This window comes from Chelon labrosus (genome assembly GCF_963514085.1).
Source record: "Chelon labrosus genome assembly, chromosome: 10".
Taxonomy (NCBI): domain Eukaryota; kingdom Metazoa; phylum Chordata; class Actinopteri; order Mugiliformes; family Mugilidae; genus Chelon; species Chelon labrosus.
In genome coordinates, this window is record NC_140360.1 from 15104821 (window position 1) to 15121479 (window position 16659).

Below are 16659 nucleotides of genomic sequence, written 5' to 3' on the forward strand. Positions count from 1 at the left end.
TAAAGCAATATGTTTTTGAGGAAAGCACTTAAAGTGTCTTGGATAAATACAGGAGCATCACATGAAAGTCTTTTTGAGGTCCTTTAAAATCTGCCGTTTTTATTTTCATGTTTTTATTTTCTAATTTATTTTAATAAAGTGGTACTCAAACCTATCTGTATCTGATCTACTTTTTTTATGTCCTCATTATAAACTGTCATTTACTTTGTCACGCTGTTAATGATACTGCGTTGCTTTCTGTTTCTTGTCACCTTTAGCTGATAAATACTTCACTGACCTTTGACCATTATTACGTATGTGCTTCGGGTTTTGGTCGGTGTAAGTGTTATCTGTTGTTTACTGTTACCCTTTTAGACATTTAGTAGCAGTGCAATTCTTAGTCAGTTGATAAATGAACAGAATCAGAGTAAATTAACAGCCACACCATGTTGATTATGAACATCAGATCCCAGTTTTGCAGAGGTGAATACTGTCTTGTGTAACTTTTCACTCTTTCTGTAAATGCAAATAAAATATATGGTCTATTATTTGGGGAAAAAAATACATTTTACAATCTAAAAAAAAAAAAAAAAGAATGGATAGGAACAGATTTACTGATCCCTGGTTGCAGCTTAAATATTTGTGTTTATGTCTTTCGTGAGCAATATGTGACTAATAAACATTAACATTTACAATGAATAGGAAATAACAATGGCAGCATTTTTATTTGAATTACAGTGAAAAATAAAATCATACGAATATTGTTTTTTGTCTTTTTTATTGAACATTTTTTGTTTTATTACACACTATGCTCAGCCTGCATTGATAATGCGGTGCAGTTGCGGGTGTTCACCATGAGGGGTCGCTGTGAGTTTAATCGACCTTCTGTCAACAGCGGCGCAGAAACGTCGCACTTTCTGATTGGCTGTTGCTTCCTGGGGTCAAACGATATTGCGCATGCTCAGATGCCCTTTTACGGTTCGCGACTGAAATCTGTCAGCTCAGCGGAGCGGCGATTGCTCTAATACCTTCAAATATCTCTCACTACTTTCTTCTTCTGGTCAGCGCTCGAAACGTAAAACTACCTTTAAGTGTCGTGAGATTTGGATTTTAACTTTTCGACGCCCGGGGCCGAAGGAAACAGCAAAGAATGATGAGCAGTTCAAAGCGGAAAGAAGAAAGTCATCTGCTGAATGGGGGTGTAAAACAGTCCACATGGAGCAAAGCCTTCAACAGTACTGCTGTCTGGGAGGAGAAGGTCAGCCGATTGCCCCCCCTTTTAGCACAGCTGTTGGGTTATTTCACCCTCTGTTAGTTGCCCTAAAGTTCTGAATGTACACACTTTTGTGCGAGGCGTTCACAAAGACGGCTAACAGGAGCTAGCTACCATGCTAAGGATTAATGTGGTCTGTCAAATCTAAACGAGTACCGTTTATTTTCTGAGTGGTTTGGGATTTGTTCAAAAGAACAACGTTTTAAATTCAAGGGATAAAGAGATAAAGTCATTGTATTGCTCAGCAAACAGTTGAAAAACCAAATATTGTCAATATATAGTTGTGAAAGACATAATTTCCTCACATTTGGAAGTCTAAAGACAATACAATGTTTTTAGCAAACATTTTAGCTTCAGAAACTACTTCCACACTCCCTGATAATTCACCATTCACTATCTGTTGACTGTTTAATCAATACATCAAGTAAAATAGTCACTCTTTTACGGTTTCTGTGCTTTTTCCATAAGCTGAACCCTAACACCGATCATTTTGGTGACACTTAATCATAACCTGTGTTTACACAAGTGATCCTCAGCTGCAGAGGTCAGTCACTTTCTTCCAGAGATGACTTTCAAAGATAAAAGACCTGTTGTGTCTTTCTGTTGAAGGATGTAGAACTGGATCACCTGCATCAGGGCTAGATGTGGCCATGCGTTTCTGTCATCACACTCATACCTAAAATAGATTTCTCACATAGGAAACATCAGAATAAGAACATAAATACTATAATGCAGTTACAGTTTTCTAATTTCAGCATTTTAATCAAGTTTCTTGTGTTTTCACTCACAGGACGAGTTTTTAGATGTGATTTACTGGCTCCGGCAAATAATTGCAGTTATCCTTGGTGTGATATGGGGTGTTGCGCCGTTGAAAGGATTTCTGGGAATAGCCATGTAAGTATCCTGCACGCCGAGCCTCTTTCCCTTTTGTCGGATGTTTTTTATTTTTTATTTTTTTTACGGAAATGTTACCACCTTTGTGCGTTTGCCCTTTTTAGATTCTGCATCATCAACGCTGGAGTCCTGTACGTATACTTCAGCAGCTTTCAGCAGATCGATGAGGAAGAGTATGGAGGCACGTGGGAGCTCACCAAAGAAGGCTTCATGACGTCTTTTGCCCTGTTTCTGGTAAGAATACTAATATTTGTTAAAAAAAAAAAAAAAATAGACAGACTTTTTTCTCTTTTGCTAAGCAGAACAAATTCTTTTAGGTTTTCATTATAGATAGATGTTCAAAATATGTCCAGTTTATTCCTGTGATCTCAGAGTGTACACTGCCAAAATAAAGATGCTGAATTTCATATTGGGTTCTGGGTGATTGTCACAAATCTATATAAAATTTGATTGAGTTAGATTTGCCTTAATTTAGATGTCATCCAAGCACCACTGACTCTGGTGGAGATATTTCACTTAACTGCTTGCCTATGGATTGGTTTTAAATGAAACAAGATGCAGTCTGTGTATATTTTGTTATTTGTTTTTCTGACCAGGCTTCTACAGATGAGAAAGTTTAGCGGAACTTTTTTTATAGTCATCATCAAATTTGCAACATGAGACATTTTTAGGATCTTTGCTTTTCCAGATTTGTTAAAATTAAGTCCAAATACAAATTGTTGTACAACATTAAAAGCTTCATCATTGTGCAAATAAATAGCGATGAAGAAACTAAATGTTTACTGGCTCTTATCACAAAAAACAAACAAACTTGGAGCTGGACATTTTCATATATTTATTCATTGAAAGTTTTTTTTTTTCTATAGTAAACAAAATGTTGATTGTTCACAACCGTAACTGCACCAACACAATGTCTGTGCTGCATTAACGTGCCAGCTCTTTTGAAATGAGATGGCTCCAGCTGCTGTCTAATCAATCCTCTTCTTTTCTCGTCACCAGGTGGTTTGGATAATCTTTTACACAGCTCTACATTTTGAGTAAGAGGAATCGACAGGACATTAACAAGAACATTTCAGCTGAAGTAAATTGTCAAGACACAAGAACTTCATGGTTTGGGGCATCAACGCTCCTACATAGGGTATGACTTCTCAGTGTGCAGTGCGTCATGGGGATCCTAGTCCGAAAATCAAGTTCCAGCAAGAACACGTGATGTTCAAATAATGTACATCTCTGTGCTTTGGAGGTTCCTTTTTAAAGGCGCTTTCATTTACACCACCCATGTGTCATGTTTCCTTCCTTGCGTCATATTGATCAGTTCTGACAAAAACACTAAAGATAAAAGCAAATAGATGGCTGATTGCAGTTCTATTCATGTTTGAACGGTACCTTGATGTAAAACTGAATAATTATTTATCTTGATCAGCAAATACACAGGATTTCATCTTGTTTCACAAGAGTGGCATGAATGCAGATTTTAGACTGTAAAGACAACAAGCAGTATGAGTACTCATCACAGTGCATTGCTCCTCCATTGGTCACTCCAGTTACAATAAAAACAAAGTGTCTATAGGGTTCAGTCAGCCCATGGGATTCATTCTGTGACTTCACCGTTAAATCATCATAAATTATTTGCTCCTTTTTTATTTTATGTTTTGTTTTTGTTTTTTTGAGAAATAATAGCAATCATGAATTTAAAGGACCAGGGTATGGGATTTAGTGCCACCTAGTGGTAAGGTTACAGATTGCAACCAAGTGAATACCCTTCTTTACTCCTCCGTAATCCAGTGTGTAGGTGCCTCTGTTCAAGCTATTTCTGCGACTGCATCAAGTCCCCATAAGATGTTTAACAATTGTATTTGATGTGTGAAACTACATCTTCCATGTGACATAAACTGCTAAAGGATCGTAATTATAAACCTGGGTTATAGTTGAAGTTTTCAAATGGCACATTGGCCTTTATGTTGCTGGACTAAATTACCTGTCCGGCAGAACACCTGGCTTCAGTATGAAAATATTACGATACTTAAAATTTGGGTCCTCAAACTTTCATGTCATTATGGTGAGCCAGCACCAGCAATCACTGTTTCCTTTTCGTCTTCCAACTGGTGCTATAGCAATGCCACTTCAACCTTAAAAGCCCAACTAAGAGCCTGTGTTTGTCCGTTCTAGGTTACTGTAGAAACATGGCATCACTCACATGTGGCACTCACATGGAAGAGGACCTGCTCACTGTGTAGATAGGAAGGCTCATTCTAATCTAATCATGCATAATTACAGGTGATTATATGCGAATGAAAACACAATTATAAATACTCTAAATGATTCATGCTAGCTGATCCCTCCAAGTCATGCACACTGGTCCTTTAAGTTTGGAGCTGTCTGTCTTCGTGACATCTTAAAAACAATTCTGCTTCTTTTTCTCCTCTGTAGATGTAAACAAAGCAATTTTAAATGAAATCTGTCAATTGTTATTATTTCTAAAATATCTTAAGTCTAACTAATGCTTTAAAACAAAAAAAAAAACGTAGCAAACCACAGCTGTAATCTTAACATAAAAACAAATGCTGGTTGTAAGATGCACATATCGGCTGATATCCAGTCCCAATGCCAGGGGTATCGATGCGTTGCCACGTCGGTCAGGAACTACCAAAAGATCCAAGTTATCTCTCCGTACAGATCACTTCCTGTCAGCAAACCGGGATGAGGCGTGCATGTTGTCTTCAGATGCAAATGTCCATAGATCTAAGCTCCATCTGATCTGTGCACTGCCATTATTTGCTTTTTAGTGCATCTAGGTGTCATTTACTGATGACATTAGTTAGGGAAGTAAGACTTATTTAATAATTTTGTTTTTCTCACCGTAGCTTCCAGATCAAGGTCTTATCTGTTGTTTTGAAATTAATTTAAACTTTCTGTAAATTCTGTACAATGTCTGATGTTTTTTTGTTTTTGTTTTTCAAATCCACCTGGTGTTACACAGATTTATTTGTATTTATGTTATATCACGTCTGATGTAACATATTTTTCAGTATTTTATAGTGAAGAACTTTTAAAAACAGTTCTTGCAAAGTTATTGTAATGATACTGTTATAATAGATATGCAGCTGGTGTTTGAAATGATTGTATTTTCTGATCAAATCTTTTGGGAATCATTAAACATGGGCTTTATTTGGCCTCCATTTTCAAAGAGATGCCATGTGTTCTTTATTGAACTGAACTGTTGCAGAAGGTTTAGTTTCGTCAGATGATTTATTCATGTTTAAGGCTTTGCAGAGGAGCTTGGCACTGTACGGCTGCACCTAATGGTCCTCTCCATTATCGCTTAATGTTCTTATTTTATAAAATGCTTGTTCCAGGTTATCAGAGTTCAAGATGACATCTTGGATTCTGAATGTTTGTTTTTCTGACCAAGGGTCCAAAAATATCCCAAAACATAGTTTATAATAAACAGAAAAGCTGCAAATCTTAATATTTGAGGGAATGAAAAGCAGGGGTTTATCGATATAGTTATTGATCTGCCTCGCAATTAGTCTGTAATTTATATTCTTGTTTAGTGCTCTGCAGAAGATTACAAACTATCTCGAGCCTGCATAAAACCACAACACTAACAGCAATTGTTCAAGCTGCAAATACAAATAAAAGGCAAACAATGAAAATTCGTATAGGTTTCAAAATTACTGAGGGAGAGGGAAGCTGTAATTCCACAATTTATAGCTGGCAACTGAGAACACTTGGTCACCTTTGGTTTTTAAGTAGTATGGAGAGGAGTGACTTGTCAGCAGATCTGGAGCTGGAATAAAGGAAGAAGCAGTTCAGACATGTGACCTGGTGCCAGTCCATGCAGTGCTTAAACAAAAAAACTAAAGACTCTTAAAATGATTTCTGTATGTCACTGGTGAGTGACCAGTACGGCTGAAAGATGTGGCGTCTCTTCTTGGTACTGAGGAGTCTCGTTGCTGCATTTTGAACTAGCCGCAGTCAAAATGATGGATACGCGAGGGGCTGCAGTAGTCGAGGTGGGACGAAATAAAAGCCAGAACCATGCTCTCCATATATTTAACAGACAGGAAGGATTATAATTTTCAAAGTGGTCTGAGATGGAAGAAGCCTGTGTTGACAACTGAGTGGATTTATTCATCAAATTTTAAACAAGCGCTGGTAGCAAGTAGCAGTGAGATCATTTACTTTTACTAATTTTAAAATTAAACTGTGCTACTTGCAATATTATCCAATTTGAACTACAAAAGGAATGTCCTTATTAAATGTAAATGTAAAGCACTAACTGGACTAACTGGTAATAATTACGTTAAATGATCAATATTACTGATGGATTACTGTAAGCAGCATCAAAACACCCAAGGACACCGTACAAAGTAAGGCAGGGTTTAAAATACATAACGGACATCAAAAGCATTAAAAAAAACTACAAGTATAAGACACTGAAACACTGTAGGCTTGTAGGAACAGGTGGGTTTTGAGATAGGATTTAAAAATAGCCAATGTGTCGATGTTACGGATGTTGGATGTAAGGGAAACCCAGTGGCGGGGGCCAGAACGGCTGAAGGGTCTGGACCCCATGGTGGTTTGGGATTTGTTCAAAAGAACAACGTTGTAAATTCAAGGGATAAAGAGATAAAGTCATTGTATTGCTCAGCAAACAGTTGAAAAAACAAATATTGTCAATTTATAGTTGTGAAAGACATAATTTCCTCACATTTGGAAGTCTAAAGACAATACAATGTTTAGGATTTAAAAATAGCCAATGTGTCGATGTTACGGATGTTGGATGTAAGGGAAACCCAGTGGCGGGGGGCAGAACGGCTGAAGGGTCTGGACCCCATGGTGGTCATGCGGACAGGAGGGATGGTGAGGCTGATGGATGAAGGTGATGATCTGAGAGCCCTGCTGGGTGTGTTGATGTGAAGATACTTGATCAGTTTGGGATCTAGTGAATTTGGAGGCCAGATTTTCATGTTTTTTTTAGTTGTTCCTAAAGCGTTTTTGTGTGTGTGCCTCCTACTGGGGATGGCTGCTGCCATCAAGGAGTGTCATTGCTATGGGGTGAGGGTGTCTGGTCTGGTCTAGGTGGGTGGTACATGTCTAAGTAACATCCACATGAATGCCAGGTGCAAAAGTTTCCCAGCAGAACGTTGCATTGCCACCTGTCAGTGGTGATAATGTTGTGGCTGATCGGTGTATATTTATTTAAATGTTAAAAACACACAATTAATTCAACAGAGGGTTAATTAACTGTGTCGGCACCTGCTAGTAAAGCTAACCCGCTCTTGCAGCTGCTTTCAGACCCACTGACATCATTCATAAATCTCTAAACCCACAGCCTGACGTCATTCACCGAGATGGGAAAAAAAATAAAAAAAACTATGTGACGTAGAAGCCAAGATGGCGGCTCCCCTCTCCACGATGAAATTTTGGAAGCCGGGTAAGTAGGAGATAAATGAATGAATGATGCATTTAACGTGTATATTCCGGTTCTTATCTATCAACGTACATGTGCTCGTATGAATCGCGGAGTCTCCGCGGAGCTGCAGCCGCGTTCACGGCAGCTGCGCGGCGTCTGCACGTCCAGCTCGGTTTGGCTGTGCGGAACCGACCTGCCAAAATAAAATACACATACGATACTCGCCAGAGAATTGTCGCTTTTTTAAAAAAAAAAAAAAAAAGGGGTTTGCTTCATATGACTTTCATATGACACATATGAATGCCACTGCGCAAAAATTAGAAGAAGCCATGGCTGTAATCCTCCTAACGCCCGCTCACTTCTAAATAAAACATCTCCACCATCTGCTGTGCCTCCAGGCTCCGAGGCTCCGGGGATCTCCGAGGAGCGGGAGCTCAACACGGAGACCACCGGGTCCCCCATCATCTTCAACCCCCACACTGCCCTCTCCATAGAGAAGCAGCGACAGAAACTCCCAGTTTTCAAGGTTTCACACTGATTCTCTTATACTTGTTTGCAGATCTGTGTGCATAATAACTCACCATGTGCTTTAATGTTCCCTCTCCAGCACAGAAACAACATCTTATACTTGGTTGAAAGCTTTCAGACTGTAATAATAGTGGGTGAGACGGGATGTGGGAAGACGACACAGATACCTCAGGTTTGTTGGATTCTTTAATGAAAAAAAAAACACCCTCAAAGTCAAATAAGTTCAGCTGCTCAAAGGCGGGACAGTGCCGCAGTGGCCTTCACGTGGATTAACTCCCCACGGTGGTTTAACTTGACCTTGTCCTGGTGCTTAGTTGCCTCTTTTTTTAAAGCAGTGGTTTGGGCCACATCAGCTATAGAGCTTAATTTATGCAGAGTCTGCTATTCATGCTCTTCCTCTTGGATCTACCTTCCCCTTTCATCCGACGCCCGTCAGTACCTGCTGGAGGCCGGCTGGGCAGCAGAGGGGAAAGTGATTGGAGTGACCCAACCTCGCCGCGTGGCTGCTATCTCTGTAAGACTTCTATTGACGTCCTCTTATTGCCAATGTCATTTCGCCCCTGGGACTTAATGTAGTTCACGCTGAAGGACACACGGCTGCTTCAAATTCCGTTTTTTCTTTGCCCCTTATTTCCTGCTGATAGGTAGCTAACCGTGTAGCAGAGGAGCGAGGGGCCTTGCTGGGACACGAGGTGGGCTACACCATCCGGTTTGATGACTGCTCTGATCCCCACGCCACGAGGATCAAGGTACTGGAGGCGTGCGCCGTCTTCATGACGAGCCTTGTGGCGCTTGGTTCGGTTCAGTAATCAACCGTGCCCCTTGTGCTTCAGTTTCTAACAGATGGGATGCTGGTGCGAGAGATGATGGCTGATCCTCTTTTGAAAAAATACAGGTACGCTTTCACTTGAGTCATTAAAAGTGTGAGGATTAGGTATGTTAGGACGCACCACCCGTGACTGCATGTTAGCCCTGCTTCAGTAGGAAGGTGGATATTAATCATATAGCATTTAGTTTGGATTTATTTCATAATCCCAATATTGAGCAAATAACAAGCCCTCTTGTGCTGGTGCTTTAAAAGGCAGCACAAAAATGTGAATCAGCTTCATTGATAGATTACACCCGTACCCATACTAGGAGTTTATTGTGCTCATTTAACCCATCTATTTGTAGCAGCCAGCCGTATAAGGCGCCCAGGGAGCAGTTTAGGGGTTAGATGTAGAGGCGATTCAAACTATTGACTAGACAGTCCCTAATCCACTTCTCTATCTGCTATCTCGAATTTCAAATCACATCAAAAGCGGCAACTTTTATGAGTTGCTAAGTGAGTAGGTGGGCTCTTAAAGTTGACTGGCTATCGGACATGTGTCAAAATGTACAGTTATTGGACTATTCAAGCATATTTAGTTTGTTTTGATTGGGAAAGGTGAGACTGCATTCTAATATAAGAGTGTTGCACTAAATCTTGGCTTCACGAAGGTTATGGTATTCAATATTGGCTTAAAAGAAGGGAGCCGCTCATTTTTTATTTTGTTGGCTGTTGGTTTCTAGTGCTGTTGAATTGAACAAATCTATGGATTTGAGAGACTTTGACTAGAGACAAATATTGATGGCAAGACAACTGGGCCAGAACATCTCCAAAACTTCAGCTTGTGTGTTATTTTTTTACAGTCTGCAGTGGTCAAGTACCTATCAAATGTGGTCCTACATCGGCTCATGTGGGTTGTGAAGGCTGGCCTGTGTTGTGCAATCCAACAGATGAGCTGTTCTAGGTCAGATTGCTGAAAAAATTAATGCTGGGAATGCAGGAAATGCCCCCTTGCCAGGCAGTGGTACAGGCCAAAGTAGCGCACACATAAATGCCAGATTTCCCAGAAGAACATAAACCAAACCTTAGCACAGTCATGAAGCTATATTGTGTCATATTATGTACCTAATGAGCTGAGCAATGACTGTATGTGGGTAGACGAGGAGAGAAATGGTCTCCAGTGAAGGAAGTGCAGCTCGAGTGCAAATAAATGGCTCCCCATTTTCCCAGCTCACGTCTACCTGCGTAATGTTTTTGTCTTTCTCACCTTGCAACAACGGTTCTCTATTGTTCTCAGTGTGTTGATGCTGGACGAAGCACACGAGAGGACCCTGTATACAGACATCGCTATCGGTCTGCTAAAGAAGGTAATACCAGATGATACTCTCATTCTAACCCTAAAGTTTTCCATTTTCACTCCGACTCTGATTCCGCTCCAACGCGTTCCTCCGACTCTCTCCACAGATTCAGAAGAAGCGGCGAGACCTGAGGCTGATTGTTGCCTCCGCCACTCTCGATGCCAAGGTGACTGCGCCGTTCAGATGAGCAGATATGCTCGATTGGCGAGAAAAGATAGGCGGGAGCGCGGAAAGTTGATGTCAGGTCGGATCACATTGTACTGAGACCTGTGATACCCTGGTGATGGAAAGACACAATCGGGCCACGGCTGAGCTCGGCGTGCAGCGAGTCAGCTGAAATGCTTCTTCTGATCTTCTCTCAAAAAAAAAAGAAAAAAAAAAAAGGCTTTTATCTGCGCATGCTAATCATCACAGACTTGCTCAAATGTCAGATTGAGGGCAACATGAGTGTCTCTTTGCTTTGTTGTTAACGATAATATAACAACCTAATGTCACTTGAATCTTGAATTCTTATTCAACGTTAGAAGCAGTTTCAATATAGTAAATGTTAAATTTAAAACGTTTAAAGCTAACAGCTATCCTTCTACTGACTGTAATATCCCTGTTATCTGAAGAAATTCCATGACTTCTTCAACCTGAATGAGTCTGGAGATCCGAACAAGGACACGTGTGGAATTCTGACCGTGGAGGGACGCACCTATCCAGTGGACATCTTCTACACCGTCAGGTGGTCGACACACAGACTCTAAAGTGATTGTATATAATTCTGTTTGTTTCTTATAACTCTGAAATGTCTGGTTTTGTCCTCAGTCCTGTCCCAGATTACGTGAAGGCCACGGTGGAGACTGTGCTAAAGATCCACGAGACGGAGGACGATGGCGACGTCCTGGCTTTTCTCACTGGGCAGGTTAGTCTTCCAGCATCCAAAGCATTTGTTCGCTAATTGGGGGCTTTTTTTTTCCCTTTACCGTTACATTCTGCCTCTTAGGAGGAGGTGGAGAAGGTGGTGTCTCTCCTGCAGGACCAGGCCAGGACTCTGTCCCGATATGGCATGAAGAAGCACCTGAGGATTTTGCCCATGTACTCAGGTCTGCCATATGCTGACCAGATGAAGGTCTTTGAGCGGGCGCCGTCTTCTGTTCGCAAGGTAAACGTGCTGCTTGTACCGAAAATCTATCGGATGTAATTGTGTGGTCTGTGGAGTTTTGTGGACGATGATTCTTTTATTTAATGGAACAAAAAAATGTGTTGCTGTGGAAATCCATTCATCATTGTCCCTGTATTTTGCTGCTGCCTGCCTCGGGGTGAAAATGTGTAGACGCTGACATACGAGGCAACGGTGATATTCCACAACATCTACCTTCTGCTTCTTCCAGATTGTGGTGGCCACTAACATAGCCGAGACCTCCATCACCATCAATGGGGTCGTATTCGTCATTGACTGTGCATTTGTGAAGCTGCGAGCCTATAATCCTCGCACTGCCATTGAATCGCTGCTGGTCACCCCCATCTCCAAGGCGTCGGCCAGCCAGAGGGCCGGGAGAGCCGGACGAAACCGACCTGGGAAATGCTTCAGACTGTACACGGGTACGTGTGAGTTTAGCAGCTACAGATGAGAGAACATTTGTGTTTGTAGTTTATTATTCCCCTCCCTCCGCCTCTCTCCACCCTGCGCCTCATATCGCCTCTGTTCCTTTCATCAGAGGAGGACTTTGAGAAACTACCTGCCTCCACTGTGCCAGAGATGCAACGCACCAATTTGGCTCCCGTCATCCTGCAGCTCAAAGCGTTAGGCATCGACAACGTGCTGCGGTTCAGCTTCCTCTCTGTGAGTAGCTGGCTTTGCATCCACGGGGTAGCGGGGATGTGTTCACCCACTGTGAAAGGAAGTGTACGTTTTAATTAGCAGGAATGGCTGCTGGCCTCTGAGAAAAGAAATGCAATCAGTGTCTGCGTGTGCTGTTTAAGACGTATAGACATCTCTTCTTCAAGCACTTCATTCTGTCTTTAAGAGCAAATATTGTCTATTAAAATGCATTTCCCTTCATTGTGATTTAACAGCCTCCTCCTGCTCAGACTATGGTTCAAGCTCTGGAACTCCTTTATGCTCTGGGAGGTAAGAAAACAGGGGGTCTCTAACGTTGAAAATCTGGCGTCAGCAAGCATCTGCGAGCCGAAGCGTCCACGCACTCGATGCAGAATCCTTACTGCTTGTGTGTCTCCTGCCAGGTCTGGATCATTACGGCCGTTTGACTGATCCCATGGGAGTGCGGATGGCCGAGTTTCCTCTCAGCCCTATGTTTGCTAAGATGTTACTAGAGTCGGGAAACTTCGGCTGCTCCAAAGAGATTGTTACCATAGCAGCAATGATGCAGATTCAGAATATATTCAGTGTGCCACCCAATCAAAAGAAAGCTGCCGTGAGTGAAAACAGGCTGTCAGAAGGAGCACGTTGAATTTTTTTTGGGGGGGCAGAAATGCTTCATCAGCATGACAATTACCCTGTTTTTGCTATCTCACCCTGCAGGCCAGAGAGCACCGCAAATTTGCAGTTGCCGAGGGAGACCACCTCACCATGTTGAACGTGTATGAAGCATTCATTAAGGTAGAGCGAGTCGGAGGCAGTGAGCACTTGCCGCCGTTGCCAGGGATAAAGTTGACTCTAATCAAGGTTATGTGACTGTTTCTTTTATTTCCTGCAGCACCAGAAGAGCTCCCAGTGGTGTCAGGAACATTTTCTCAATTACAAGGGCCTGCTGCGGGCTGTGACTGTACGGGAGCAGCTCCGGCGTCTCATGAACAAGTTTAAAGTGCCACGGACTTCCAGCGAAGGTATGTGTGTAACACCGATCAGCCACTGCATTATGACCACTGAAAGGTGACGTGAATAACTTGAATTCGATAAGTTAGAAGCAGGAAAATTTAACAAATAGAAGGATTTAAGAGACTCTGACAAGAGACAAATATTGATGGCAAGACGACTGGGTCTGCAGGGGTCAAGTACCTATCAAATGTGTTCCAAGGAAGGAAAAACCTTTGTAGTTTAATCCAACAGATGAGCTTCGGCAGCTCAAATTGTATCGCAGTATATTTTGTATGTGGCTGCATACCAGTCAGGGTGCGCATGCTGACCCCTGTAAACTGCTCCTACAATGGGCATGTGAGCATCAAAACTGGATCTAGGAGCAATGGAAGAAGGTGACCTGGTCCACCAGATCATTTTTTCTTTTACATCGCGTTTGCGTAGCTTACCTGGGGAACACGTGGCACCATGATGCAAGAAACACCCGCTTTCCATTTGGCGGTACGTGTCCAAGTAACACCCACATAAATGCCAGGTTTGCCAGAAGACCAATACATCATAATGAGACCATCAATGTTATTCAGCGGTTGGAGGTTTCAGTGTTGTTGCTGATCCGTGTATGTGTCTTGTTTATATGATGTGGCATGTGGGCTCGTATCAGTAGAATAAACTAACACACTGTTCGATCTTATTATTATGAATGTTTTTTCACAGGTGACCCAGATGTGATCTTGAAGTGCATCGTGTCTGGATTCTTTTCCAACGCGGCCCGCATTCACCATTCTGGCTCCTACAGGTGAGATCGCTCACTTCTACTCACACAAGTATAATTTCTCTTTTCATACATTTTCTTCTTTTTTTTAAATTGTACGACGCTGTCTGTCGTCTCCTTTTGCCAGGACTTTACGAGACGATCGTGAGCTTCACATCCACCCCAACTCTGTTCTGTTCGGAGAGAAACCTCCAAAGTGGTCAGTGCATATTCTCGTTAAGCTGCTGCAGTGTCACTACGGACATGTCGCAGCATTGTACTTTCAGGCCGTGCGGAGAATTTACATGGAGTTAGGATCATTTAGGCATCTGCTGTTTGAAGTTGTCTGCAAGAATCACAGTCTCGTTTGTATTCTTTTCAGGGTTGTCTTCAACGAAGTGGTGCAGACGTCAAAGTACTACATGCGTGATGTGACTGCTGTTGAGTCCTCCTGGCTGGTTGAGTTGGCTCCTCACTTTTACAAGCAAGCCAAGGTGGGCCACATAGATAAATATGTTATTTATTACTCCCAGGTATATTATGTTTGGTACATTTTTCTGTTTTTTGTAGTACACTTGTAAGCTTCTCTAACCTCCATTTATCTCTTTTCCTTTCTCTTTTATCCTTTAGCACGGTTCGCTGGCCAGCAAGAGATCCAGGGTCCTCTAAATCTCACCGTCATTTCACCATACTAAGACAGGAAGACTAATTTGCCACTGTGCCCCTTCCCACTTCACTGTATATAAAGATGTAATGTATATATATTGTCCATGTCCACATGCACAACCGTCTCCACACTATGTGGCCATGCTACAATGGCATTAAATGGTCTATTTTTAGTGTTGATGTTAACACACCTACCTGTGTTGGAGTTTATATTTGATCTGTGAGAGTAAATGGTGATGAATGTGAGACAATGAGTCCAGGCTGTGCCTGACTAGAGTCCATTCCAGCATGGTCACGTAGTTTATTCATAGGTGTATATAGTCGGAGCAGGCTCAGGTTCAGGGAACGGCCACCGGTCTTTCCACACCTGGTTCTAGGCTTTGTTATTTTTTAAAGTGCTGTATTTTTTCCTGCTGCAGGTACATGATGAAAGACAATAGACTGTGAGGATGCTACCCTTTGACAGATTTAGGTTTTTTAATTTGCTCCCCTCTTAAACTGGGTGCCTTTTTATGTTTTAATTGCTTTACTTCAAATTTATTTTTGATGTCTTACAGTTTCTGGACCTTCATACAGAATGTAGTGGTATATATTTTCAGAAATTCACTGTAAAACATTTATTTTTTTTCCTCAGTCAGCCTCAGATCTTCTAATATTGATACTGTGAAGAGATTGCATTAAGTCTGGATCTTAATTCTACACCTCATTGCCACTTACAGTACAGTACGGTATAGCTTAGACATAGTGGCCTTGTCACCACTCTGTGCCAATTTCTTTCATCAGCCTTTTTCACATTTTGTTCTCAGATGGAATGTGCAAACTCACCCAAACATTGTAAAAACAAAAAGCTGTGAAATTAAAACTAAAAGTGAAGTGCCGTATTTTTTGCTGTGATGACCTAAAGTGCATCCAGAGGTGCATCCAAAGCCTCAAACAAACAGTAGCATTTATCTGATTTCACTGGCCGTCATAATAATTGCCTTTCCTCTCATGTGGTCTCTTGGTTTTTGCTCAGCTACCAACATCCAGCAGGCATTTATTAAAATGGCCAGTTACCGTAGTCATTATTACATTCTATGTTTTCTGCATGTTGTTTATGTTTTATTAGTACTTCAATTTTTTATTTTCCTTCAGAGGTATTTGCCCCTGAAAGCTTCAGTGAGCAGTTTAATAAAGATTTGTAATTTTACTCTGCTGGGATGTACTTTCAAACCAAATTTTATTTCAGCCTGCATGTTATGATGATGTTGTTTTTTTTGCTGCAGAACTTGTCCTTGAGGTTAGGACTATAGATTGAGTAACACCATAATCAAGCCGCAGTACTACAACACAGTAGATAGATAACACAAATTAAATCTCTTAATTAGATGGATACACAAATGTACCTTTGCATGTGAAATGGTACTCTGATGTAGACAACTTAAGATCACCTCGTAGACTTGTTGCAGTTAATATTTGCGAGACACTCTTATTTGTGCAGAGTATGTATGCAGCCAAAGCAGTAATCCGTAGACCTGTGTAACTGCTTACCTCTGAGATTAAAAACTGTCACCTGCCATTCTTCCTCACATGGTCAAATAAAGCCTTATTGTCATACACTTAATATCAGCCTTTGGTTGCTTTGTTCATTCAACTGCGGTTACTGTACTTTGTATGCAATACACGCCTTGGCCAGGGGGTGTCGCTGTTGTATCACAAACCCCAGAAGCTCAATGAGTGTGAAGGCATTTACCAGCAACTATATATATATATATATATATATATATATATATATTTTCTTTTTCTTGACGCTTTTAGAAATAAACACATTTATTTGTAGGAAAATAAACATTAAAATGAGTGTGCCAATTACAGGTTTAGCCTATTTAAATTACAATATCCATGTTTTTCTGTAGTTATGAAATGGTATTGTGAACCGCATGGATTATATAGTCTTGGAAAAAAAATATTTTCCACTGATCTATACTGTCCTGCCACATGTAAGGCTATGCAGGAACTGCTCCTTCCGGGATGCATGGCACATTCACCTGCACTGTACTGCACATATAGGCCAGTGTGGTTATGGCACTTCATTATAGGCAGGTTATTATAAAATACAGACTAAAAATCAACAATTACAAAACAAGAAAACAAACATTAAAACAAAGTTGTAACTTAAGTGGGTTCTGCTAACTCAGTAC

The 16659-nt window shown here is 41.2% G+C and overlaps 2 protein-coding genes across 2 annotated transcripts; both read left to right on the forward strand.

The window, feature by feature from the left end:
- Nucleotides 1–787: 787 nt before the first annotated feature.
- On the forward strand, nt 788–5893 carry rab5if (RAB5 interacting factor). The gene is made up of 4 exons (XM_084553607.1): nt 788–1237; nt 2043–2146; nt 2251–2380; nt 3146–5893. The coding sequence occupies exons 1-4, from the start codon at nt 1130–1132 to the stop codon at nt 3185–3187; spliced, it is 384 nt and encodes a 127-aa protein (XP_084409733.1). The 5' UTR covers nt 788–1129; the 3' UTR covers nt 3188–5893.
- Nucleotides 5894–7044: 1151 nt separating this feature from the next.
- dhx35 (DEAH-box helicase 35) lies at nt 7045–16219 on the forward strand. The gene is made up of 21 exons (XM_084552942.1): nt 7045–7586; nt 7964–8091; nt 8173–8265; nt 8530–8607; nt 8738–8842; nt 8927–8988; nt 10199–10268; nt 10366–10425; nt 10874–10986; nt 11070–11166; nt 11248–11406; nt 11636–11846; nt 11963–12087; nt 12321–12375; nt 12489–12679; nt 12787–12864; nt 12962–13091; nt 13777–13858; nt 13962–14033; nt 14196–14307; nt 14444–16219. The coding sequence occupies exons 1-21, from the start codon at nt 7547–7549 to the stop codon at nt 14480–14482; spliced, it is 2100 nt and encodes a 699-aa protein (XP_084409068.1). The 5' UTR covers nt 7045–7546; the 3' UTR covers nt 14483–16219.
- The last annotated feature ends 440 nt before the right edge of the window (nt 16220–16659 follow it).